At 33.3% G+C, this 25200-nt stretch overlaps 2 protein-coding genes and 1 pseudogene across 2 annotated transcripts; 2 read left to right on the forward strand and 1 right to left on the reverse strand.

Moving 5' to 3' along the window:
- Window positions 1–1248: 1248 nt before the first annotated feature.
- On the forward strand, window positions 1249–4103 carry LOC111213138 (type I inositol polyphosphate 5-phosphatase 5-like). The gene is made up of 9 exons (XM_022714807.2): window positions 1249–1518; window positions 1604–1681; window positions 1902–1965; window positions 2045–2149; window positions 2237–2801; window positions 2884–3077; window positions 3158–3266; window positions 3360–3508; window positions 3583–4103. Exons 1-9 carry the CDS (start codon window positions 1464–1466, stop codon window positions 3797–3799), a joined length of 1536 nt encoding a protein of 511 aa, XP_022570528.1. The 5' UTR covers window positions 1249–1463; the 3' UTR covers window positions 3800–4103.
- Window positions 4104–6941: 2838 nt separating this feature from the next.
- On the forward strand, window positions 6942–8003 carry LOC106380175 (annotated as a pseudogene).
- Window positions 8004–8972: 969 nt separating this feature from the next.
- Window positions 8973–11964, reverse strand: LOC106382885 (probable trehalose-phosphate phosphatase J). The gene is made up of 11 exons (XM_013822970.3): window positions 11403–11964; window positions 11170–11310; window positions 11010–11081; window positions 10829–10924; window positions 10691–10747; window positions 10505–10606; window positions 10290–10367; window positions 10122–10191; window positions 9779–9849; window positions 9495–9587; window positions 8973–9398 (listed from the first exon to the last, which is right to left on the reverse strand). The coding sequence occupies exons 1-11, from the start codon at window positions 11670–11672 to the stop codon at window positions 9348–9350; spliced, it is 1101 nt and encodes a 366-aa protein (XP_013678424.1). The 5' UTR covers window positions 11673–11964; the 3' UTR covers window positions 8973–9347.
- Between the last annotated feature and the right edge of the window lie 13236 nt (window positions 11965–25200).

Raw genomic sequence — 25200 nt, forward strand, 5'->3', positions numbered from 1 at the left:
GGACAGTGATTGAGCAGAAAGAGGAGCGAGAGGGGTATTCTTTATGGTGACTGTGTTGTAAGCAATATAATCTTGAAACTTAGCTGGAGGCACACGAACCCGCTGACCACGTCCTAGCTGATCTTCTGGAGTGGAAGACTCTGGACTTGTATTAAGAGTATCAGATACTATAGGTGAAGAAACCTGAAGTTCCTCAACGTGTTCTGTTGCGGTGGGGAGATGAGCTGGATCAGACATCTCTGTTTCTTGTTCGATCGCAGGGGGTATATCACTGCTCCCCCTTTCGTCTAAATTCGTTTCTGCTTGTAGCAACCAATCCTCATCAGAAACGATCGTCGAAGATGGATCAGGCGCAGGTGGGGAAACTTGAACAGAGGCCATTGGGAACTCATTCTCGTAGAAAACAACATCCCGACTGATAAGAAATTCCTTCTTATCCAAGTCATAAACCTTCCAACCTTTCTGACCAAACGGATAACCAAGGAAGATACATCGCCTGCTTCTTGGCCCAAACTTATCTTTGTCACGAGACCGGCGATGTGTATAACACAAGCTTCCAAAGACACGAAGGTGATCATACTGCGGTTTGATCCCATACAATATTTCATAAGGAGAACGTCCTTTGAGAACTTCAGTAGGCGTTCTGTTAATCAAGTGGGATGCTGTCATGACGGCTTCACCCCAAAACTTAACTGGTAGCTTGCTTTGAAACAGCAATGCCCGAGACACATTCAAAATGTGTCGGTGTTTCCTCTCAACACGCCCATTCTGCCATGTTAGATTCGGGTTTATTATGGGCTTCCAACTCAAAACCAATTGGCAATTAGTGGATTGGCCCTAACCCTTTATATATTACTTAATGTCCCATTGATTTTCCAATGTGGGATACATATCCCTTAATACCCCTCCTCGAGATGATGGCTCTTATCAGCCAGAAATCTCGGAAACTTTTTTTTTTTTTTTTAAGACAGTTATACTCGGTCGAGCGAGTCAATTACGACCTATATACCCGGTCGGATAGGGTTAATATTAATTAGGGGTTTAACTTATTAGAACCTGGCTCTGATACCATGTAAAGATAGGAAACGATATTCTGAATAGACTTTCTTATTGAACAAGTTTGACAATACATCGTATATATACAACTCCAAAGACAAGATATTCCTTAACGGAATTGGAATTATCTCAATATAATGGAAGTTATCCTAATCTCAAGAATGGGAATATTCTATTCCCTAATATCTCTCTTCCTGCTTCAATTATTATTGTCACTGGAGTTGTTTAATTATAAATTTATAATTCTCTTCGAAAATGTCACGACGTGAATCCCATTAAATTTCGTTTTATATAAACTTGAAAAATAAGTGTTTTTTGTTTTCGTTGTTTGTGGAGAATAGTCAATTCTTCCCAAGGTTTTTGGATCAAGACGGTCTGGTAAAGAAGAAGAAGATGCATCAAATAATATGAACAACAGAGGAAAACATGATGATCAAGGCAACAACAATGAATATTTCAATGGTATTTCTTCTTTAAATACGTACATCACAAGAAAATATATTTATTTAGTCTTATAATTAAATGGCTCTTGGATCTTGTTTGATAGATTTGAAGCGACGAATGGCTCCTCGAAAGAAACCGATACTTGACAACTCTTCTTCGATGATCTGGAAGACTGCTTCTGGTTAGGAATTTTTTTGATTTATTGGGTAAACCAACCCTAGAAAAGTTTACATATTTATATGCATGATTGCTTCCAAACTTAAGAAAAATAAACGTACATTGTCAAAGTTTTTTTTCTTCTTTATCTTGATATGTATTACTATTTGGGGTCTTCTTGATCCCAAATGAAATCTAGGGTTTGCTAAGAAAATTTTGATATTTTTACTTGTATAATACGTCAGAGAGAATGGAAGGCTTGAACCTATCGGGTTCTATAGCACCAACAACAGAGATTCGTGAACTCAGGTTTGATAATGAATCAATCTCTTTGTAATATTTCTGTTTTTTTTTTCAGATTCAAATTCACGTTTTCTTTATCTCTCAGGGTGTTTGTAGCTACGTGGAATGTAGGAGGAAGAACACCAAACAACGATCTTAACCTCGAAGATTTCTTACTCGTTGAAGGCACAGCAGATATATATATCTGTGGGTATGAATTAAAATTTGATAAGTTTTGGATTCATAGGTTTTTAAAGTTATTAAAAAATGAATTATCATTATATGGTTTGCATCTCAGGTTTCAAGAGATTGTTCCTCTAAGTGCAGGAAATGTATTAGTAGTCGAAGACAATGAGCCAGCAGCTAAATGGTTAGCTCTAATAAGCCAAGCTTTAAACAAACCGAAACAAGACTCTGCTTCAAGAACAACAACCTCTAGTAGTAATTGTCGTGGTGAAGAGTCAAGAACACCAAGTAGTCTAAGTTTCTTTCAAAGACCTAATCTTAAAGTCTTGAGCCGAAACTATCGAGTCGATTCAAGTCTTTTGAAGACTTGTAATTGTCAGGTTATTGGTACTTCGGTTGGTTGGGAAGCTAGGCTGTCTAAAAAGTATAGTGATCATGTTGTAGATAACAATAACTATGTGGAGCCTGAGAATTTTAGGGTTCATGAGAATTTATTGTTTGATGATGTTCCTGCCACTACCAAGATGCCGGGACAAATGAGTTATCGACTGATTGCTAGTAAACAAATGGTTGGTTTGTTTTTGTCTGTTTGGGCTAGAAAAGAGTTGATTCCACATATATCTCATCTTAGGCTTGATTCTGTTGGAAGAGGAATCATGGGTCGCTTGGGTAACAAGGTACATCAACTTTTTCTATTAATTCAAGATTATGACACACACATGCAAGCAAAAAAATATCTAAATCTTTGTGCTTTTGCAGGGATGTATTGCTATAAGCATGTCATTGCACCAAACAAGCTTTTGCTTTGTGTGTAGCCATTTGGCCTCTGGTGAGAAAGAAGGGGATGAGATGAGAAGAAACGCAGATGTAGCTGAGATTCTGAAGCATACTCAGTTCCCCAAAATCACCAAAAACCCTAGTTGTCGCGCACCCGAAAGAATAGTTGAGCATGAGTATGTTTCCATGAAAATAATAAAACCTTCTTGCTATATAAGCAAATAAAAACCGCTAAAAGAATTTTTGGAGTTTGCAGCCGAGTGGTTTGGCTTGGAGATTTGAATTACAGAGTTGCTTTAACCTATGAAGAGACAAAAGTATTACTAGAAGAAAATGATTGGCATACTCTTCTTGAAAAAGACCAGGTTTTGTAGTATAAATGATCTTTAATACTTGATCTTCAGTTTTCGTTCTTTTATTTTGCGTTGACCAACTTCTGTGATCTCTAATAATTTCAGCTCAACATGGAAAGAGCAGCAGGAAGAGTCTTCTCTGGATTTCAAGAAGGTCAAATATTCTTTGCTCCAACGTATAAATACTCTCAAAACTCAGATGCTTACGCCGGAGAGACCACTAAGTCAAAGAGAAAACGCCGTACTCCTGCTTGGTACTAATCCAGAACTTAAGAACCACGTTTTTGTGGTGTGTTTTGATTAAAAGTTCTATTTGGAATGTATTCAGGTGTGATCGGATTCTCTGGAGAGGAGAAAGAATAGAACAACTTTCTTATATTCGAGGAGAATCAAGGTTTTCAGATCACAGACCCGTTTGTGCAATCTTTGCAGTAGAAGTTGATGTAAAGAGTATGAACAAAGGTAGATTAAGGAAAGGTTATTCTAGTGCGGCTGCAAGATTGATTGAAGATTGCATTCCACAAAGGCATAGTTTTTACGACTAAGATTGTTACAATTCTTTTTGAAAGAGGTATTGTTTCTAGATTGTATATAGATTTGGATTAACAAAAAAAAAAAAAACAACAATGTTAACTCTACTTTTAATACAATGTATTCTTGAGACATAAGTATATCTGTCTTCACAACCCATGTCCCATATAAGTGTTACAACAACACTTAGGTATTGTTTGTAAATTACTGGTTTAAACTGTGGAAGGCTATGTAACGCTCTTCTCTATATTTGAAGCAAGGCATGTATGTATTATAACTTATATCATCATTCATCTGAATATTGCATCTATGCTATGAAATTTTTTTCCAAATCTTCACATTTTACCACCCCCCCCCCCCCCCCCCCCCCCCCCCCAAAAAAAAAACTTGCTCCTCCTAGCAATTTGTGTCTGTTCTTTATGATTTGTTACCATATTTGTCTCTGTGGTGTATGTCTCATCTCTCTTGAGCATGTTTCCATATGGTTTCTCATTTCTTTCTCCTAGCAATTTGTGTCTGTTCTTTATGATTTGTTACCATATTTGTCTCTGTGGTGTATGTCTCATCTCTCTTGAGCATGTTTCCATATGGTTTCTCATCTTTTTTTTACTTCAAATGCCCCTTGATAAACCTTAATAATTAGGTGACTGAAAGTGTCATTCAACTATTGTTGGAATTCTAAGTAAAGATAAGAGGTAGCATGCCATCGGTGCGAGTCCACTAGTGCTAATAATTTATAGAGGTCCATTCAATTATGATAGAATCATGATAAATATTGATTAGCTACCTAATCATGTCTATTAATAGATTAGCAATGAATTCATTAAGAATAGTGGATATTCTGCTCTGACATGCAAAGTCAACTATTTAAAGAAATGAAAAAGATGGCATGTAGTCAACTAATTAGCGATTTCATCTAGTTCTTTTGATTTTATGATTTTTTTCATTTTGCCCGTAGAACTCAGATATGCGTATTCGTTAAACCTAAGTGATGATACTTTTAAGCAAACAAACAAAAACCTATGTGATGATACAACATCGACATAGGTATAACCCAATCACATATAATCTATGTACATCTCTAAATTTTCCCATGGCTTAATTAAAATGTGATCGAGTTATGCACTATCTATAATATAATGGTTGTTCATAAAAAAAAACAAGAAAAATGCTAGTAACATTTTACTTTCTGTGGTGGTTGTTGGCTACTAAGAAAAATTGATTGCTTTGATAGTATTAAAATTATCCTCTGAAAGCGTGAAAATAAAAGTAAAGAAGATTCACAAGAAGCAACCTAAAGTTCCAGGCTTTTCCTGAAGCAAACAAAAAGCTGATAAAGAATCCAAATATTCTATCTAAAGTTATGTTTATATACATTGACCATATAGTCGTTCAAAAAAAAAATACATTGACCATATCTTTCTTATTATTGTTTGACATTGAGCCTCATTTCTTTCTAATACTATGTTTATCTTATTATTAAAATTCGATTATTATAGGTTGTAATATATACAAATGTCTAAACTCCGAACTAAAGAAATCTTTGTCGGTTTCTAAATAATAATAAAAAAAATCTAGAAGGCAGTATCTGTAGAATTTTGTTCTGCTAAAATGAGACTAAATATTAGCTCCATTCGGTATTTATTCGGGTTTGGTTCAAGTTCATATAGACCATTAAAATTATGTTTTAAAAGGTTAAATTTATATATACTTTAAGTTTCTTAAAATATAAAAAAATATATATAATATATAAACTTAAATATTGTATTCCAAAATATCTAAACTTAACATAATTAAAAATTAGTTTGACTTGAATATTTGGATGGAGAATCAATAGATACTTTAAATGTTTTTGGTGTTTTAAATGTTATTTAGCTATTTAAGATATTTATTTTTGACTGTTTGTATATATTTTAAAATATTTGAACAATTTTAAAATATCTTATATATTTTAAATATTTTTTTAGTTGTTAAATTTAAAAATAATTAATATATTTTGCTATATAAATCTGCTTCGGATATATTCATATATCCAAAATATTTCAGTTCGTAAATATTTTGAATTTTCTTCGATATTTAACCAGTTTTGCTTCATGTTTGATACTATTTTTTTGTATCCGATTTGGTTCGGTTATTGGAACTCAAGTTTTTTTGTCCATCGCTAGATTGTGCTTTGAACAAAAAAGTGCTTCGCGTAATTTACAAGTCAAGTCCACGTGGAGACAACGTGTGAACACGTCTATATGGGACCCAACAGAGTTTTCTATGCAGGGCCACTTTGTTTTCACACTCAATGCTGATTGGTTCCAACTCCAATTCGTTCCTTCTTATGTTTTTTTTTTTTTTGGTAAAATCCTTCTTCTTCTTCCTCCAATCCTCCTTATGGTTTTTAGCCTGCTTTGCTAATTTTCCCAATTAAAAAATCAAATGCACAACACTCAAAATCAAATATCAAAAATGTTGATTACAGTTATTTTCAAAGTTTATATACAGATCATTATTGATATTTGTTCTTGAAAAGAAGAAGAACTATACATTTTAAGCATGCCTTTTTGTTGTTATGACATTGGATTATATTAAAACTTCAATCAAGTAGTACATATGTCAACTATGCTCACATAAGGCTATAGGGAAATAGTTTCATTCTGGGATTGAAATCTTCAAATGCATTGTTTCACTGATTCGGTACGCAATGAATTTAACACATGGTAAAATTCCATAGACATGTATGAATTAGTTTATTCTTTTTATTTTTCAATTAAAAGAAGGGGGTATTGACTTGAGAACATAACGAAATCTGAGTGGACATGGCAATTGTCAACGCGTTTATTTGATACTAATATTTTACTTGGATGCATTCATTTTCTTAGATATACGCATTTGTTGTTAAGAAACATTATATACAACATACACATGACGTCATCAACGTCATTGACTTCACCACATATATAAGCCAAATGATATGGCCAAACTATCAAACACAAGAATATTTCAAAGCGAAACAGCAAACAAAATTATTTGTTCCTGTGCCTTTTTTCATATTATTTAGCCAATTTATTTCTCATCATAGGGCTTCTTCTTCTTTTTTCTAGAAGCTCATCTCTTTTCTCCCAAGTGTTTATTTTCTTCCTTTTTTTTGTTAGTAATAAATCACAAATGGAAGTATCTTTGAACATGAATGGCTACACAGAAGAGTTCATGCAAGCTCTTGAATCGTTCATGAAGGTAACTTCATCATCATCATCATCATCATCTTCTTCTCCATCTTCATCAAAACAAGAACAATTAACTCTCAATAACCAAACCGGTCCTATTGGGCTAAACCAGCTCACTCCCATTCAAATCCTCCAGATTCAAAGAGAGTTGCATCTCAGACAAAACCAAACTCGCCGTCGTGGCGGTAGTGCCCATAACCTCCATCTTCTCAACGCTAAACCAACCCTAATGAAGAAAACCGACGTAACTAGACCGGTTAAACTACACCGAGGCGTAAGACAACGGCATTGGGGTAAATGGGTTGCTGAGATAAGGTTGCCTAAAACCCGAACCCGGTTATGGCTCGGTACGTTTGAAACCGCGGACGAAGCTGCATTAGCTTACGACCAAGCTGCTCGTAATATAAGAGGAGAAAACGCTCGTCTCAATTTCCCAAACAACAAAGAATACAAGGAGACCTTGTCTCCTACTGTCAACGCTAAGATCGCATCCATCTTCAATAGCTCTGATCTTCCCATGCATGAGCTCAAGAAACCGGCCAAAACAGAGGAAGGGTTCTTTGGTTTTCAATATACGTACCGGTCCTAAACCAGATCAAGAACGTGAATTTCCGGATATATTCGGATACGAGTCTGGTTCTTCTCATGAGTCGAATATAACGTTATTGAATTTCTCAAGCGAATGGATAAAGGAAAATGAGAGCTTTTGCATAGGTTTGCAGAAGTATCCTTCTCTGGAGATTGACTGGGAGGCTATAGATAAACTCTCTGAGTCCGTCTAAGCTTTTAAAACTCATTCGCTTATAATTGTTTTAGAAGTTTATATGTTTTGAGCTTTGTAATAGAACTTCTTGATGCAGAGGAACACTGAACCTAACTATGTTTATGTTTTCATTTATAATGGTCTGAATTTTAATGGGCCATGTTTATTGGAAAACCCAATATCTTTGTAATGGTATGGACATTTGCTATCATGGACAATAATAATGAAAATATTAACCAAATTCCTAACTAATTGCTCGTTTGTTCCTTGTTTCTTAAAGCAATTACAACAACGATCATAACAATTAAATTTGTCTAGGGAATTCCTCTTCACATGCATATACATGCACATATGTGGTATGTTCATGATCCTTTTTAAGTTAAGAGGTCATTGATGCTTGAGATTAGACTGATCAAAGATCTCGAAGCGTGGACCGACATTTCCAATGTTGAAACGTGTAAGAAATTTACAGAAAAATATGCGCATGGTGGGAGCCTGAGCGGCCAATGATATGGACATAAAGAGAACACGTCCCTACTCAACGTTTGTTTTCATGCGGTGCAAGCATAGCAACAAAGGGAAAAAATGTACTTTTAACCTTATTTTGTGGTTAAAAATGTACTTTAATTCACAAGAAGATTTGGAAGTTGGAGAAATAGTCATTTCTGAATCATTGTCAGCAAGAGTACTCTGTATGTTTTCATGTCGTGGAAAAAGGAATGGACCCATCATGGATGTATTAAGGAATGGACCCGAATCTAACAGGATGTGTGTCTAAATCTCACTAGTCGACAATCTACATCCTATTAAGCAATAAATTAAATTTAGTTAACTCCTTCCTTCTTAGTTCTTATTTAAGATGTTTCAAAAGAAAAGAATTGTTTCATTTATTGTATTTTAAAGTTTTCGTAAAATTTATTTTATTTTTGCAACCATATATGCAAATTTCATCATGTTTTAAATTAAATACTAAAAACGTATTTTGATAATAAAACTATATTATGTGTATTTTAAATTTGGTGTTTTAGTCCAAAAAGAAGTAGTATGTTTCTAGTGGAATTAAAAATGAATGTTACTTAAGAATTTTTATCTACGGTTTACAAATTTGTATTGGTCAATATTTAGATGCATGATTTTTAAAGAATGGTTCCAGCATTTAGAATGAAACATTCTTTTTTGAACAGATAAACTATAATACGTTCTGCAAGATGATACCGGAAAAAGAACATTTTACAAGATTACTGACGAAGATAAAAACAGCGATATAGGACAGAAAATGTAGATTTTACAAAATACCCATTCCCATACTTTCCCTTAGTTTATAAGGTAAAAAATGCCTTTAGAATTAGAAGGCTATAATAGAAAGAAAAATATATCCCTGATTGACAAAAGTTCTTGTTCGTATTTTTCTTACGGAGAATTATGATGAACAAGATCAACCAATATATAAGGGCACGTTAAGAATTTTCCCTTGTATATCTTGTAAAATGTTCCGTTATAGGTTAGGGATATACATCATCTATAAATATATACTATATGCTGATGATTATTTTTACTATGATTACTCCATTGCCCCCTTCATGATCATTGTTGAATTTGTTTCCACTCCACCAACCGTCGCAAGAAATCCATCACCTGTACATATTCACACAATTATATCATTATACTTGTATAAATATACGGTGTGTACATATACGCGTAACTTGTTTGTATGTATGTATATGTACTTGCCTCGGGTGGATCTTGCAAAGAATACGATGCATTAGTGTCTTTGGGAAATTTGGAGACAAGAATGCCGAAGCCTTGTCCTCTCTCTTGAAGCAGCTAAATTAGGTCACAAGTTAAAACGTAAATAATGCACAATTAGTAATGTGAAATCATTTGTGTACAGACTACAGTATAGGATTTTATGGATAGGTTTCACATAGTAAAAATAGGTTTTAATATATCCAAATGACTTGTAAGTTCAAAATTATGAAATAGAAATATTAAAAATACTAATTTAATTTGTATACCTTAAAAGCATCTTCATCGGTTCGATCGTCACCAATGTATATCGGAAATACATCGTTAGAGTTCTCAAATCCTGCAACAGCCAGAGTATTAAGTAACTAATTTAGTATTCTTTTTAGCAAAAAAAAAGTATTATTCTAAAATAATAAACATTCAAGATACTATTGTTGATGGTTTTTTTCTTCTAAATAAAATACCTTTTTGCAATAAGATACGTCAAACAAACACAAAAGTATAAAAAAATTCAAGAACTTTTTTATGTGCTTTGAATGTAAAATTAATCAAAATAAAAGAGGAGAAATATATATATATTAGAAAGGGCTTAAAAGAGGAGAAATATCTTACCAAGTGACTCTAACAAAAACTCAAGAGCCTTGCCTTTGTCCCATTTAATCATAGGTCGGATTTCAAAAACCTGTTTGAAGTCCAAAAATAAATTCCCCTTACATAAGTTTTACTACAATTTTCTTATAGATTACTTAAATTCACCAAAAACAAGATGCCACAACATACCTTCCGACCTTGGGACAGTTTCAATGTCGGATAGTTCTTTACCACCGACCGAACTTTTAAAGCCAGGTCGCTCCATTTCTGAATATTTTTCCAAAGAAAGTTGTAAGCATTTAATATTTTCAAATAAAACTGGAAGAACTTACAGTAGAAATTTCCTTTTAAATATATATATACACAAGTCAGGAAACTTTGTAATTACTTAGTAAAATATGTACCTTCTCATCGACGCAACGGAAGTGTACAGAAAGACAGAACTTGTTGTTCTCCACTTTGGCTCCTGGTGTTGATTTGGTTTTCTCCACTAATTGTTTAAAAACCTACAAAAACATTTCAAAGTCAATACTCAACCATATACATACAGAATTAAAGATGAACAAAAAGAAAAACAAACTTTTATTTACCTCATCGATCATGGGAAGAAAGTCTCCAGCTGGTTGATAAAGAACAGATGGTTTATCCTAAGCAACAAAGTAAAATTTAAAATAAACAAAAGAAAAACTGTGATTGTAATTTTATAATATACTATTAATCCTGTATACCTTATTGTATCTGGAGAAACCTTTTGTTGGACCTTTAATATCCATTCCATGGCTACCAGCATAATACAGTTCTGCTAGCTTCACAAAGCTATACACCTACAAAATCATTATGCTTATAAGCTAATTAACTCAAAATTTGTTGATTAATATTAATCTTTCAAAAATAGTAAATGAAATGTACCTTGTCTATGCATCTACCAGTAACTATAGAAGTTGGAAAGGACTTGGCCAGTTTTTTCACTGTTCTTCTCATCTGTGACACACAGAACAAAGATTAGATATAAAAGGAAAAAACAATGAAGATGTTTATGAAACCTATGTCTGGATAAATTAATAAGAACCTTGCTGGTTATAAAAGCTCTGTCTGGATCAGCGACGATTGGAGAAAGAGTACCGTCATAGTCAAGAAACATAACGATCTGTTTTCCTCTTGAAGCTTCGATGATTCTTTCAAACATGTCAAGAGCCGATGGATGTCGTTTCTGGTCGAAATTATAAAGTTCAGCAAAATAAAAATTCAAGAATCATCTAAGAACACAAGAGTTTTTCTGAAAAAGTGTGTAGTGAAGCTTACAAGCCAAGAATTGAGCTCATCTTCTGATGAAAGAGAAGAAAGTGATTTGAGATGAGTAGGAGAAGAAGCTCTCATGGAGTCAACCCAAGAGTTGAGTCTCTGACTTTGAGCGCCACTGAGTTCTAGGTTCTTGAGTAGTTTCTTCTTGGAAATTGAGATGTGACCAGGAACAGTCGGTGGTTTTTGAGCGGAAGGAGCAAAGACGGAGGAGTTGGAGACGGTTATGATTCCTGTATTGGCGTCTGATACGACGACGTTTTGGCTCACCATCTTATAAAAAATTATAAAACAGAGAAGAAGTAAGAAAAAAGGGGATTTTGAGAACAGAGGATGTGAAGTCAAAGTGATTGATCCCCTTGATAAGATCGTGCCCTTATGAAAAAACCAGTGATTAAAGATGGATCTTTAAATGGGTTTAGTAAAAGGAATGTGGCCAAGAGAGAAGTTAAAGAAACGACAGGTGTTGGGAACAGAGGAAGGAGAAGAAGAAGTTGCACTGTTATTCGAATCTGTAATTTGGCCTTTGCAGTGTTCGAAGAGTGAGAGATAGTGTGGGAGAAATGCCAAGTCCAAGAGGTGGCTTATATAGATGCTCAAGCGCACCAAAATTTAGAGCGAGAGTAGAGAGAGAGAGAGACTGTTAATACAATTTACAAGTGGGAGCCATGGGACCGAAGTTCTGAGTTGGGACCTACAAGCCGGCCCAGCTGAAGGAGGTGGTGGTGACTCTTCTCTTTGTATATAAAAATAAAGTTGGTCCCATGATAATGCCACGTGTCTTAGATGCAAAGGTATCACACTATATTGCCACGTGTCTCGGACCGAAAGGAACCACCGTTTTCATCTCTCGTCTTTTTCGTGTAACGTCGTGTATATATTTGTTTTAATAAGCTAACGTCGACGATCATAATATGGTAGTTAAGTTAAGTAATCAAGAGCTTTCACGATCAATTAAACAAGTTTGCAATAAACTTAGGTGTGTTTTTGTATGTGTATATTCGCTCTACTCAAATCTTTAAAAGGTTAAAATATGTATCGTAGAGTTATTAATAAATTACGTTGTCCAGCTCTTGACGGTAACCCAAGCTAGACGACTTCGTCGGTTTCATTAACAATCAAATGCAGTACTGTATAATTAATATGAGGATGAGTCTGACTCCTTACGATGGGTACAGCCATGGGCCACGCCATGCACACGTAAGATAACTAAAATAAATTACAGTTATTTATGAATTATACTTTATTAATAAGATGAATCACCATACATTGCAATAAACCAATAGCTCTCGAACTTTCTTTTAGACCTAATTTTTTTGTTCATGAATTGACGTAGAATAGTTAATGAAAAATTCAAAAATATCATAAGTTTATAAAGAAATGTATACACAATAGACGGATCGCCGATTAGACATACTTCACTATTTCAATTTCGAACATTAATTTTGATATTCTAAGTCTGAAGTACATAGCGATCAACAATGACTCAGTGAGCATCAAACCAAAACTTAATAATCTAAACAAGTTTTCTATAAAATATGAGTCACCTTTCGAGGGATTTTTAGTTCATATTTGAAGTAATCAAAACATTTTGAATTTTGATTGTATGACTTGTAACGCTTCTTGTTTTTTGCACGTGTATATATGTTTGTCGACCGTTTCTGATCTCGTGATCCATCTAGGCTTCGGTACTTATCAACTACTATTATCTATAGTGATAAGCTTTTTGGGCAATATTATAGGATATCACAGTGTCACGAAAATGGTGTCATTCTAGTGGAAAACACATGTGTCACTCTCACTCTTGACATGCAACCAAGTGTGTAATTTCTTTTACAAAAATGTTCGAGGACGAAATATACAAAACTAAAGAATTTGAATTTGGAGGAAATATATAAAAATCTTTATCAAATTAGTAATAATGTTGTCGATATAAACATTACATAAGTGCAACTCGTATACTCCCCTCGTCTCTGAAAACCAAAGGCACCCTTTTTGAGCTAACCATAAAACCAGCTGCAGTTACAGTGTACTCTTTCGAAAATATCATTTTAAAATTTTTCACACGGATTTAAAAAATGAGTAAGATACATTTATATTTTTACTAGTTACACATATTTAATCAATAATATTTGATAGAAATAAAATTATTTATAAGATCAATGTATTTATAATTAATATTAAGTTTCAGTTAACTATAAATTACATTAAATTATAAAATATTATTTTTTGTATAACAAGAAAAGGTGTTAAATGATACTTTTTATGAAACATAAAGAATACTTATTGTTTATTATACTTTCTGTGGGTCGTAATTTTGGTATTAATAAATTCATTAACTATCATACTATTTAATAGTGCTACATTAGCAAATTAAGTTTTCATTTTCTGCATTTATATTAAAATTAATTTTATGAAAATCTCGCCCTGGTATAATTTCTTACAATAAACGAACTATAGAGTTTATATAAGATTTTCCTTTTATTTCATTATGTAACAATTAACATTATAGTTTTATATACATATATGCGTGTGTATATAATTTCATGCATTGCATATTACGGTATTTATGTGGATGATTTGTAAGAAACAAACAATGCGTGTGTGAATAACAATTTGTCAATCCTGCGGATTCTGTATATTACTATATGCAAGTAAACAAATGGAACCGTGGATCGCGTGGGAATATGCTCTTGTTACATCCATGTTATTGGATATAAAACAAAAGAGTTTGGCACTCAGTCAAAAGATTTATATATTCAGTCTTATGTGTTTAATCAAAGTTCACCATCTCCGTGACATTGAAGTGAAAGAAACTATATATTTAAAGCCTTTTTTCAAAAAAAAAAAGAAACTATATATTTAAAAAATCTAGAAATACTGTGAGGTATAAAAGGACATTTAAAATAAAAAAGAGCTAGTTTTCAGAAGAAAATAATCAAAATGAGTTTTAAGTTTTTTTGTGAGAGGTTAGATGGTGGGTCAAGAATCAAAATCTTACAAGGAATCTGTGTTGTTCAAGGAAAACTCAGTCTTAATTTGACCACGTTTGTGGTTACCTGGTCAATGGCACGAAACCAATAGACTTCCTGCTTGGTTGACAACTACCACGAATAAGATTCTTGGAGACTGAAACAGAACGTTTGACATTTTGACCAACTAAAATATAGGATACTATCATAGTACATTCTAAAAGAAAATCAAGCCAACCTTTTTAAGATTGTTAGGATTGATATTGTTATGTGTTATATATAACATCTTTACGTCCAGGATTAACTTTTAGCGAAGTGCCGAACTTTAAAACCAATGAAGGGAAAGAAAAAGTAATTTTTAAAGGAAAAGCTTACCAAAACTCGGATATAAATTTCAACATGGCTAGTCAGTCATCCAACTCTTTTTAATAAAAAGCTTATTGTTCATCTATTCGCATTTGAACTCTTCCAGTTAGGCTATTCGCATTTGAACTCTTCTTTTGTAAGGTTATATAATTGGTATCATATTAAACTACCGTCAAAATGAACGAATATTTATGTGTACAGAGATTCCGTGATATTTGCTTATACAGTGTTGACCAAATAATATTCTTTACGTGAACAAGAACAATCACGCCCTCGGGAAAATACTAGATGGACAATTGGACACCGGACACCCTTAACGAATCAGTTATTTTATTTTTATTCTTTTACCCAAATTAGTTTATAAAAAAATAATATTTCGATTTTTTAGGATCATATTCGCTTTGCCATGTGCTTCCCCGTTTTGGGATTCGACGTATGTTAAAATTTTCCCAAGTCTTTTTTTTTTGCCAACTGGTATTATATTAAACATGGTCATAGTACAGGGAGCCTGCTAACAGACCCATAAAACACACCAGACAAAAGCTCACACGGACTTACAAAAATAAACAGACACAAACCCATTAAAAGCCCATACGCAACCCCTTTACAGAAGACACGCTAACATCACGTGTATTAAGGAAAAGGAGATAACGAGGGACACGCGTCAAGCACAGGAGCATCTTCCCCAATTCTCCACCGACCCGAACATGTCGCCGGAAAGAGTCATCGATTTGGACTCGCCTCTGGAACCAGTAGTCACCTTCTACCGAAATCACATCGGAACACGAGCTATCTTCAACTTCACCAATAATTACTTGACCACCGGAATCAACCGGGAACTTAACCATGAACACCGAAACCACCTCCAACGACTGTATTGGAAGCATAAGGATTCAGTCTCTGTCACGCATAAACACCTAAGCTTTGGAGAGAATCAATCGAATAGATTCGAGATCTCATCCAACCTCCGACCACACATCACGACAACGAAAACCTTTAGACAACTCGAGTACTCCTGATGATACGATAGCCGGCGACCACCACCGAAGTAGGAACGGCTCGGCCCCAGAGTCAAAGCAGTCATCTACCAAACGGAAGGTGCGATACTGAAACAAAAGCCGGACATGCAGCTCCGAGGAGCTAACGGTGCCGGAAACGACCAGAAACAAAACATTACACTAAACTAGACCGGGCTAAGAGTGAATCCCGACCGACGACGTGTCTTAAGGAGCCCACCGTCGTCGGTCGGAAACTAACGTCGGAAATCGATAAGCTTTGTTCTCTATTCGTATTATCTCACGATTGCCTTTCGAGTTTCATGTATACATCTAGTTAATTATGCATGTCTAAAATTTTCCCAAGTCAAATGTGAACGTGATCGATATACTTATATATATATATATATATATATTCTGATTACATATATCAATTTTTTAACAGTGGATAACATATTCCATCATCGTATAATTTCTAACTTTATTACATATGATGATCAACTACTTGGTAAATATATTTTTTGGTGCAAAATTTGGTAAATATGCGATAAGCTAATATCTTAATTATAATCTGTAAAAAATTATATAATCTCGGATTCGAACTCCATATTCCGGTGTAGAAATCTTTAAACCTTAACCAATATGATAAGGTGTTTATACAATGACATAAATCAATTAGAATGTTGTTTTCCTTTTTAAAAAGTAATTTTGAAATTAGATTTTTCTTTGACATTCATAGAAAGCTTCTTCATTTTCTTACAAGGTTTCAAATGGTGTAAACTAGAAAAATGGAAGAAATAGTTAATTGTTTTTAAATACTTCCCATATCAAATAATTAGGTCATCCAATGATGATACGTAAGCGAAGACGTAATGGTTTAAGAAATAAAGTTTCACGGGCGATCCTAGAGAGATTCAGATTCTTTTAGTTCTCTGACTACCGTTAGTTTTTACATAATTACTTTTCTTTTCCATCTTAGGGCCTTGCAATTAAAATATAAAACATGAAAAAGCTACAAATATAATTCTTTACTTTAAAGGTTTTGACTGTTACCCACCCAACATTGTCTCAAGTTATAAACTGTAAGCAAACCCATGTTTTCCGGCTGAAACAACGCCTTTGATCACCTTCTTAGATTCTTATTAGTTTAAGTATTAAGATTTTGTTGGGTGTTTTCATTACAACCTCTGATTTATTAATTTATATCTTTTTGCGACGATTCATCGTATAGCTAATGTCTCAAAAAGTTTGATTGTGAATTAGTTACACGTGCATGCACATCCACGAAGTTTACGAGTCTTCTCTTGACGTGAAACATGGTCCTTCACTTAAAATGATGTGATGTTTTCATCAACAAGAAAATTGCTTGCTTCGAGTTAAAACAAAATTGTAAAATTTTCAAATAATTACCTCCTTAGAAGAAGTTTTTTTTCTACAGAAAGTAGTAACATGATACATGCATGGTCTACGGAGATTTTTCAATGCATTGTTGCAGATTTAAATTTTGTTACATTGGCCTTTGAGACTGCATCTTTTAGCTGGATATCTCGTGTCAGGAACTAAAGCATGCACTCCTGTCTACAACTCTTGTACTAAACCCTTTGAGAACTTAAGTTTGAATGGAATGATTAGTAGTGTACATTGGTCAAAAAATGATTAGTAGTGTACAAAAAAAAAAAGAGTTTTTATGATAAAAAAATAATTTATCTAAAACATACAATAAAGTTGGGCCTTTTTATAACATCAGTTGAACTACATAAAGCTTTACAAAATTGACCGGTACGTTGACTCTTTAATTTTCAGTTTCTTTTATCACTTTTATAGTTCGAAAGTAGTATTTCAGCCTGTGTAAATTTCTGTATTAATTTATAGTATAAATTTATAGTATTTCTGTATTAATTTTATACAATGTTCAGAAGATGACATCTGGCTTTCATATCTTTTTTATTTGTCAACCTTTTCTTAACGAATAAAATACGTAGATTTATATCTCAATTATTATAGTTACTTACGTTTTCTGGTAGTCAATTGAAGTGTCAGGCTAGATCGCCGGCCATGGACCGAACCGAGCTTCAAAGGTTCATAACGTGTCAGAAGCTTGTTAGAGCAGCATTATTGCAGTATGTAAAACGGTTTCTTAGGCAAAAAGGTATGTGTGGGCTCCACCAATATTTTAAAAACGGTGACAGAAGACGTGAGTTGAGGATCGCTTCAGATGGGTTTTGTGCACTGTTTACGGGTTTCACCGACACGTGACGGTCCGCGATTGGTGCGATTTTTATTTTTTTCTTTTTTAAATCAGATAAAACAAAAAAAAAATTAGAAACCCAAAAAGGGGTTCACCGGATAATCATGCTCTTAGTCGTCTGGATCTGTCGTTCTTCGAAACCGACATCACATGTCTTACTTCAATACGTGTCCCTATTTAAACACGAGCACTCTCACTAGGACCAGGCAAAATATCCGTAAATTTTGATTCAGTTTGTTATTTTTTTTTGAACGACTTTCAATTAATTTAAAAGAGAGATTACATCTCAACTAGTGACGACATAAGCAGGGCACCTTTGGCAAGGGCATCAGCTGCATTGTTGTTCGAACGGGGAATGAAAACGAAAGAGATTACAGAGAACTCAAGAGACAAGCTAAGAATATCAGAGATGATTCCAAACAGCTCTTTAAGAGGTTTCCTGTCGTTGATAGCTCTGACTAAAGTCTGAGCGTCTGATCTTACAATAAGTGTGGAGATGTTCCTCGATCTGGCCTGAAACAAAGCCTCCCTGATTGCCAATCCTTCTGCCATGAGTGGAGATGACACAAACAACTCGAGTTTACTCCCCGACATTTGATTATTACCCGTAGGATCTGTGAATATCCACCCCAGGCCCGCCTTATTTGAACCTTCTTTCCATGCTGCATCAGTGTACACACAGAGTCCATCTTTATGCTGTAGCGTAGGAGGTGGGGGGATCCCATGCGAGTTAGATGTTTCGGAGGAAGGCCCCAGCTCTTGTACCTGCGCTTCCTGCCACTCTCTTGCTAGCTTGATTGCTTTCAAACAAGCTTCCTTAGCTGTGAACTTTCTGTTTTCAAATATTAGCTGATTTCTTGATAACCAGATTGTCCAGCAAATCCATGGAAACAGAGGTATCGCAACTCCTGAAGGCGGAAGGTTAATGAGGCTTTTAGAGTCTTTCAGAGCTTTTTCGAAATGTGGGGCCGAAAAAATTGCTTCCGGGTTGATCAGTGGTACTGACTCCCAAACACTCTTTGCATAACTGCAATGTAGGAAGAGGTGAGTAGCTGTCTCTCGCAGTCCACAGTGGATGCAATTTGTGTTGGATCTAAGGCCTCTCTTTTCTAGATTCTCTCCCAGTGGCAGAGCTCCCTTGACTATTTTCCAAAGAAACACTCTTAGCTTTGGCGAGAAGTTTCCTCTCCAAATATCAGTGTTCCAATTGCAGGGATGTTGCTGAGACAAGGGAGGTTGCTTAGATGTTCTCATAGCTAGTCCTGAATAGTAACCAGATTTAGTGGTGAACACGCCATCCTTTGTTGGAAGCCAGACCAGCGCGTCCCGCGTTCCCAACTTACTTGGTTTGATGTTGAGAATGTCCGGGGCGAAGTCGGGTATGGTCTGTTCAATCAAAGCTCTGTTCCAATCTCCAGTCGTTGAATCTATGATCTCCGAGACTTTCCAGTCTTTTGAATGTGATGTCGCTGGTCCCATTAGACGGGTGGGGGAGGTTGATGACAACCAAGGCTCATTCCATAGTGATGTATCTCTTCCGCTACCTATTGCTATACCAGTGTTTTCTAGTAACAGGTCTCGTCCACATAAAATACTTCTCCAACCATGTGATATAGACGTCGAGGCCGGTACTTTAAAGAAGGGCTGGTGTCTGCAGTATTTTCCCAATAGGACACGCGCTAGTAGACAGTCTGAATTGGTGGCGATTCTCCAACTCTGTTTTGCCAACAGAGCCACATTGAAAATCTCAATATCCTGCAGTCCCAGTCCACCGTCACCCTTAGACTTTGCCAGTTCTGAAAACGCAACCCAACACATTTTGCGCTCATCGGGATTGGCGTCCCACCAAAACCTTGTGAGAGCTGACTGTATCCTGTTGATGAGGCTGAGGGGTAGCTTGAAACAGGTCATCGAATATGACGGGATCGGAGATAGGACAGACTTGAATTTTGATTCAGTTTGTTATATGTTTTGATTTGAACTGAAAAATCTGGATATCCGTAATTCTACGAAGCAAAACAAATACTGATATGTAATATCCGTAAGAATCAAAGTAAATCACAAATACTAATATTTTTAGAAACGGATATCTGATCCGATCCATAATATGAATATATATATATATATTCATATAGTTAAAGAATTATCTATATAAATTATATATATATATATATTATATTATACATAAGTTTTACAGTTTTTATTTACTATATTTATTAAATTAGTTATTATAATTTTGAAAAAGTAAATAACTTTTTTTATTTTTTTGTAATAAAATATCATTATTTTATATTATTTTTACTTTATTTATTTATTTTGACGTATCGAATCGGATATCCGGTCAGAAACCTAAAATTTTCCAGATATCTACGATATCGTATATTCGGGTGGCTACATATCAAATCATATCAGATAATTGATTATTAGGACGAATGGATCGAATCACTAATACCTCCAAAATCATGCTCACCCCTAATTCTCTTTAGTGGTGGGTAGATTCTTTTATTTTATTTTTTCCGTAGTAGTAGACATGTCAATTAGGGTTGAAGCCCGCAGCCCGAACCCGCCCAATCCTAAATATTACCGGGCTTGGACTTAATTTTATAAGTTTATAAAAATTTGGACCTTTCAGACGAAGCCCATTTGGGCTTTGGATATTTAAAGCCTAAGCCCGTTTGGGCTAAGACCGGCCCGAAAACCCAAAATTTTATATTTTAACTTAAATATTATCGTTTTTGCAATCAAACCAATTATTAGTATTGATATATTATTTTAATATTTTTATCCAAACTCTAATAAAGGAAATATATTAGTTGTTAATGGACTTTCTTGTTTGATCATTACAAGTGTCACATTTTAATTTTTGTAAATGTACCTTCTCTTTTCATGTACAGCATGTTATTTTTTAATTTCAAAATACAAAGTATGAAACATTTGACCATTTTTTTCATAAAAAAATTCTCGTATATATAGTTTAATTTATATTTGATTATTTAAATTTTATTAAATTTGATTTGTTTGTAATATATTTTTAAAGCATACGAAAACGTAAAAATATCTGCTAAGAAAAAAAATTAAACTCACTTTATTGTTTAAAACAGAAAAATGAAACTGTTTTTTTTAATAAAAATTACATGTATTAAAACGATGGAAGTGGCAATGACGAATTATTTTTCCAAAAGTCCAAAAAAGTTCGAAAAGCCTTATAACCCTATAAAGACCGGGCTGAACTTTGAATTTTAAGACCAAAATATTTCTGGGCCGGACTCAAATATTTATGGATTTTGAGGATTTAGACTGAGCCGGGCCACCCCGAATTGACATCCTACGTAGTAGTATACAAGGGAAAAACCATAGCAAGTAAGTAAAAACTAATAGCATAATACTAAGAAAACTCTCAATGGGGAATTCTCAGAATACATATACGTGTACATATAAAAATTATTATTTAAGTATAAATATTCTAACACTACAATAAACTCAGCCAAAAATATTTTATTTTAAATTTTCGGTTAGGTTTTTCGTTTTAAGAAATTCATAATTAAATAATAATATATGTATATACATATATGTATCTTGAGAATCATATAGAAAAATTCTCCATTGGAAATGTCAGACAGCATCCATTGTACGTTCACCCACCAAGTCCACATGACATGATGGGTCTTTCCCCGACTGATCCCAATATATAGAACAAGCAATTTTCCTAATAATTTTCATATCTATATAACTAAAAATTTCTGGAATATCTAATCTTCGAACTTATGAAAGAATCAACAAATGTTCACATCTAGAACATTTATACAAGAGACCAAAATGGATTATAACTGTAATGGGCATATTTGAATTGACATTCTTAACTTATAAATGTCATATGGAAGTTCTTATTTCTGTGAAGATATTTTAATATGAGTCATATGAAGGAATTGTCTTCTACCATCACCAGGGTAGTTAATACCGTACGTAATAACTATGGTACATGTTATTACGAGTCAATTAGTAGAAATTTATCTTTTTGTTTTCTTGTAAATGAGGGACAAATTAACTTTTAGAAATATATCTAAATAAAAATGCTGAATGGGAAACTTGGAATTAGTGGAAATAATAGAGGGCCAATATCAGTTGGGAGTTGGGACACATTCAACGTGTGTCAATTGACATGAGGTTTTTGGCATATTTTGTCAAAGTTGATATGATTTTTGGGAAGAATGAAAAGAAAGTTGAAGAAATGAGCTGTAAAGAGTTGTAATGAAGTGAGAAATGAGTGTGTGATTACATGTAAAGAAACTTATTATACGTCGTTGGTTTAGTGTGCTGTTTCTCATCGCTTTCCTATCTTTTCTTTTTCTGTCGAAGCATTATGGAGCCAACACGTCTCGGTCCTCTTTTCCCATGTAAATGTGAACTTTTATTTTGCGAGTAAATATAAACTTGTTATTCTAGGAAATTGTGAAATTTTATTAATAATCATAAATGTTTCTGAATTCATTGGATTGCTAAAACCATGGTGAAGAATATAAATATGTATATACACATTAGAAAACATGTGAAATTTTATCTAGCCAAATGATTCAGCTATATGTTATTGTTGAACTCGTGACTATATATATACATTTTATGTTTCTAAATAATACTCCCTCCGTTTTTTATTATAAGTCGTTTTGAAGCTATGCACATAGATTAAGAAAATCATTAATTTCTTATATTTTCGAAACAAAAACATCATTAATTATTTACCTAACCACAATTTAACCAATAGAAAAATAGAAGATATATTATCATTGGTCAGACAACATTAATTACTAATAAATGTTACATAAAAAACCGAAAACGACATATAATTTGGAACAAAAAAGTTTCTCTAAAACGACTTATATTAAAAAACGGAGGGAGTACATGTTTTAGATCTTCGTAGCTTATTTATTCTGAATCGAGCTTAACATTGAAAATTGTAGATGGGGCTTTCAGTTAAATTCTTTTTGTTTACACTTAGCATGGAAAAGTAGTCAAAAGTAATTATATAATTCTCTTGTAAATGTTAGTTCCAAAAAAAAATGAATAAATTTGAATTTTCATCAAAAAATATATTGAAAATTAATGAAAATTAAAGGCTCATGCTATGTAAAATTTGATATGTTATCTGGTTTATCTAATGGGAACCGAGCCAAATGAAAAGTAGTTCTCCATTAGCTTCTGTATTAGAACATGTTTAACCACAGTCCATCTGATCCAAATTTTTTTTTTTGAATTTTACTTTATTTAATCTTCAGAACAGAATAAAATAACTTTTAAAATAAAATAATTTGTATATAACTTCATTTTTAGTCGGTCTTGAATTTTCATTATTAAATGTGATAGGAATTAAACTAAAATAAAAATAAATAAATAAATAAAAGATGAAACTCAATAACATTGCAGAGTTACTTCAATTTGAAATAAAATAGAGTAGCATTTTAACTGCATAATTGATATATCTACTATATTAAAAGAGAAGTCATGACTTCTTTCATGTGTGATATTTTAAAATGGACCTTTATAGAATGTCATTAAATTAAAACATATCATTTAAAACATAGCATTAACCGTGAAGCATCTATCTATTATACTAAATAATATTCCTTTCCATTAACAACCGAACTGTATTTAAGAAAATCACTAACCATTAGTTAAAACCAACCAAATCAGTTCCCTTTAATAGTGTAAACGATTTACCACCCTTCAGTTTCGGTTTTATTTCTATTCTTTTGTTCTTCGGTTCTTTAGTTATAAAAATTTATGATCATTTATCAGAGAGACACATAAGCGTTATTGAGAAAATTTGATTTTTTTTCTATTTTCGGTTTGGTTTGGGTAACAAAGTTAGGAACCGGCTAATATCTAAGATAATTTTGGATCTCATTATTTACAGTTTGATTATGTTTCTTTGGTTAATTCGGGTTAAAAGTCAGAAATTACATTTTCAAATAAAATCTTAGAACATTTCGAGTTTATGGAAAAAAATTGAATAATTCAGACAATTTTTAAATTTTAGAAAAAAAAAGAATTCTGGTAATTTGTTTTTAAGGTACTTTGGTTTGTAAATATTAACTTTAAATTATTTGATTATTTTAAAACTAGATATAGTTAATTTTTATAAATATATAACTTTTTATAAAACAAGATTTCAACGTTTATAAAACAAATTGAAATCAAACACCCGCGCGATCGCGCGGGTCAATATCTAGTTATATTAAAACAATTGATGTCTACAAATCTCAATTCTATCTAATAGAATGATTCGCTTCAAACTATCGAAGAGTGAAAAATGTGTACAGAAATAACTTTAAAAGAACATTGATTCCCTGTTTTAAAAATAAAAGAACATTGAATCCTAACAAACGTATGAATGAAAAAAAATCAGCAAAAATTCAGCATCATACATTCAAAATAACAAATATTCTTGGACCATAACAGTCCTATCAAGTGGAACAAGGATGTGGGAATTATTCTTACTATTATTTTTGGGTGGTAAAATCCAGGAATTATATTCTTCATTGTTTTATACTTTGATTGATGAACTTTGTTTTTACCTTTATTGTGTATATATGTGTCCAGATTTATTCTGAATATATTTTTTGTTTCTTTGAAAGACATTATTCTGAATACTTATGTTGAAAATAAAAGAAAAGGAAGAAAAAGAAAAGTAAATTGACAGGTAAACGGAAACAACTGTCAAACCCTAACGGTATCGTTGCTTTCAACGACTTTCGGTCGTGGATATGAGCCCACTTTATCATCCCCACGGCTTCCCTACGTCTTTATGACTCAGTTACTTCTTGGCCCATAACATGATATATAATTTTAATTATTTCAAATAGAAAAAGGGTAATGGATATTTTGTAATTAGTGAATACTGGACTAGAAGACAAACCATCATATCCATCAAAATAAACAGTAATATCTATTAATTTATAATCTACAAATGTTTAGTAGTGCCTTTAATTTATCCTAGAGTTATAATTAAAAATTGTTATGAAAAAAATGTAGATGGAAAATGAGTTGCCACTTATTTTAGGCCCACACATACACTTCTTAAAGAGAAAAATAATATTCTAAAAGTTGGATTCTTTTGTCATTATGTGATTTGCTTTTCTTTGTTCATATCATTTGCTATAGGCCCTTATTTTTAGTAAATTTTCTAAAAGTAATCAGATGAAATAAAAAAAATCGGCCGAATCAAT

Source organism: Brassica napus, chromosome A2 (genome assembly GCF_020379485.1).
Source record: "Brassica napus cultivar Da-Ae chromosome A2, Da-Ae, whole genome shotgun sequence".
Taxonomy (NCBI): domain Eukaryota; kingdom Viridiplantae; phylum Streptophyta; class Magnoliopsida; order Brassicales; family Brassicaceae; genus Brassica; species Brassica napus.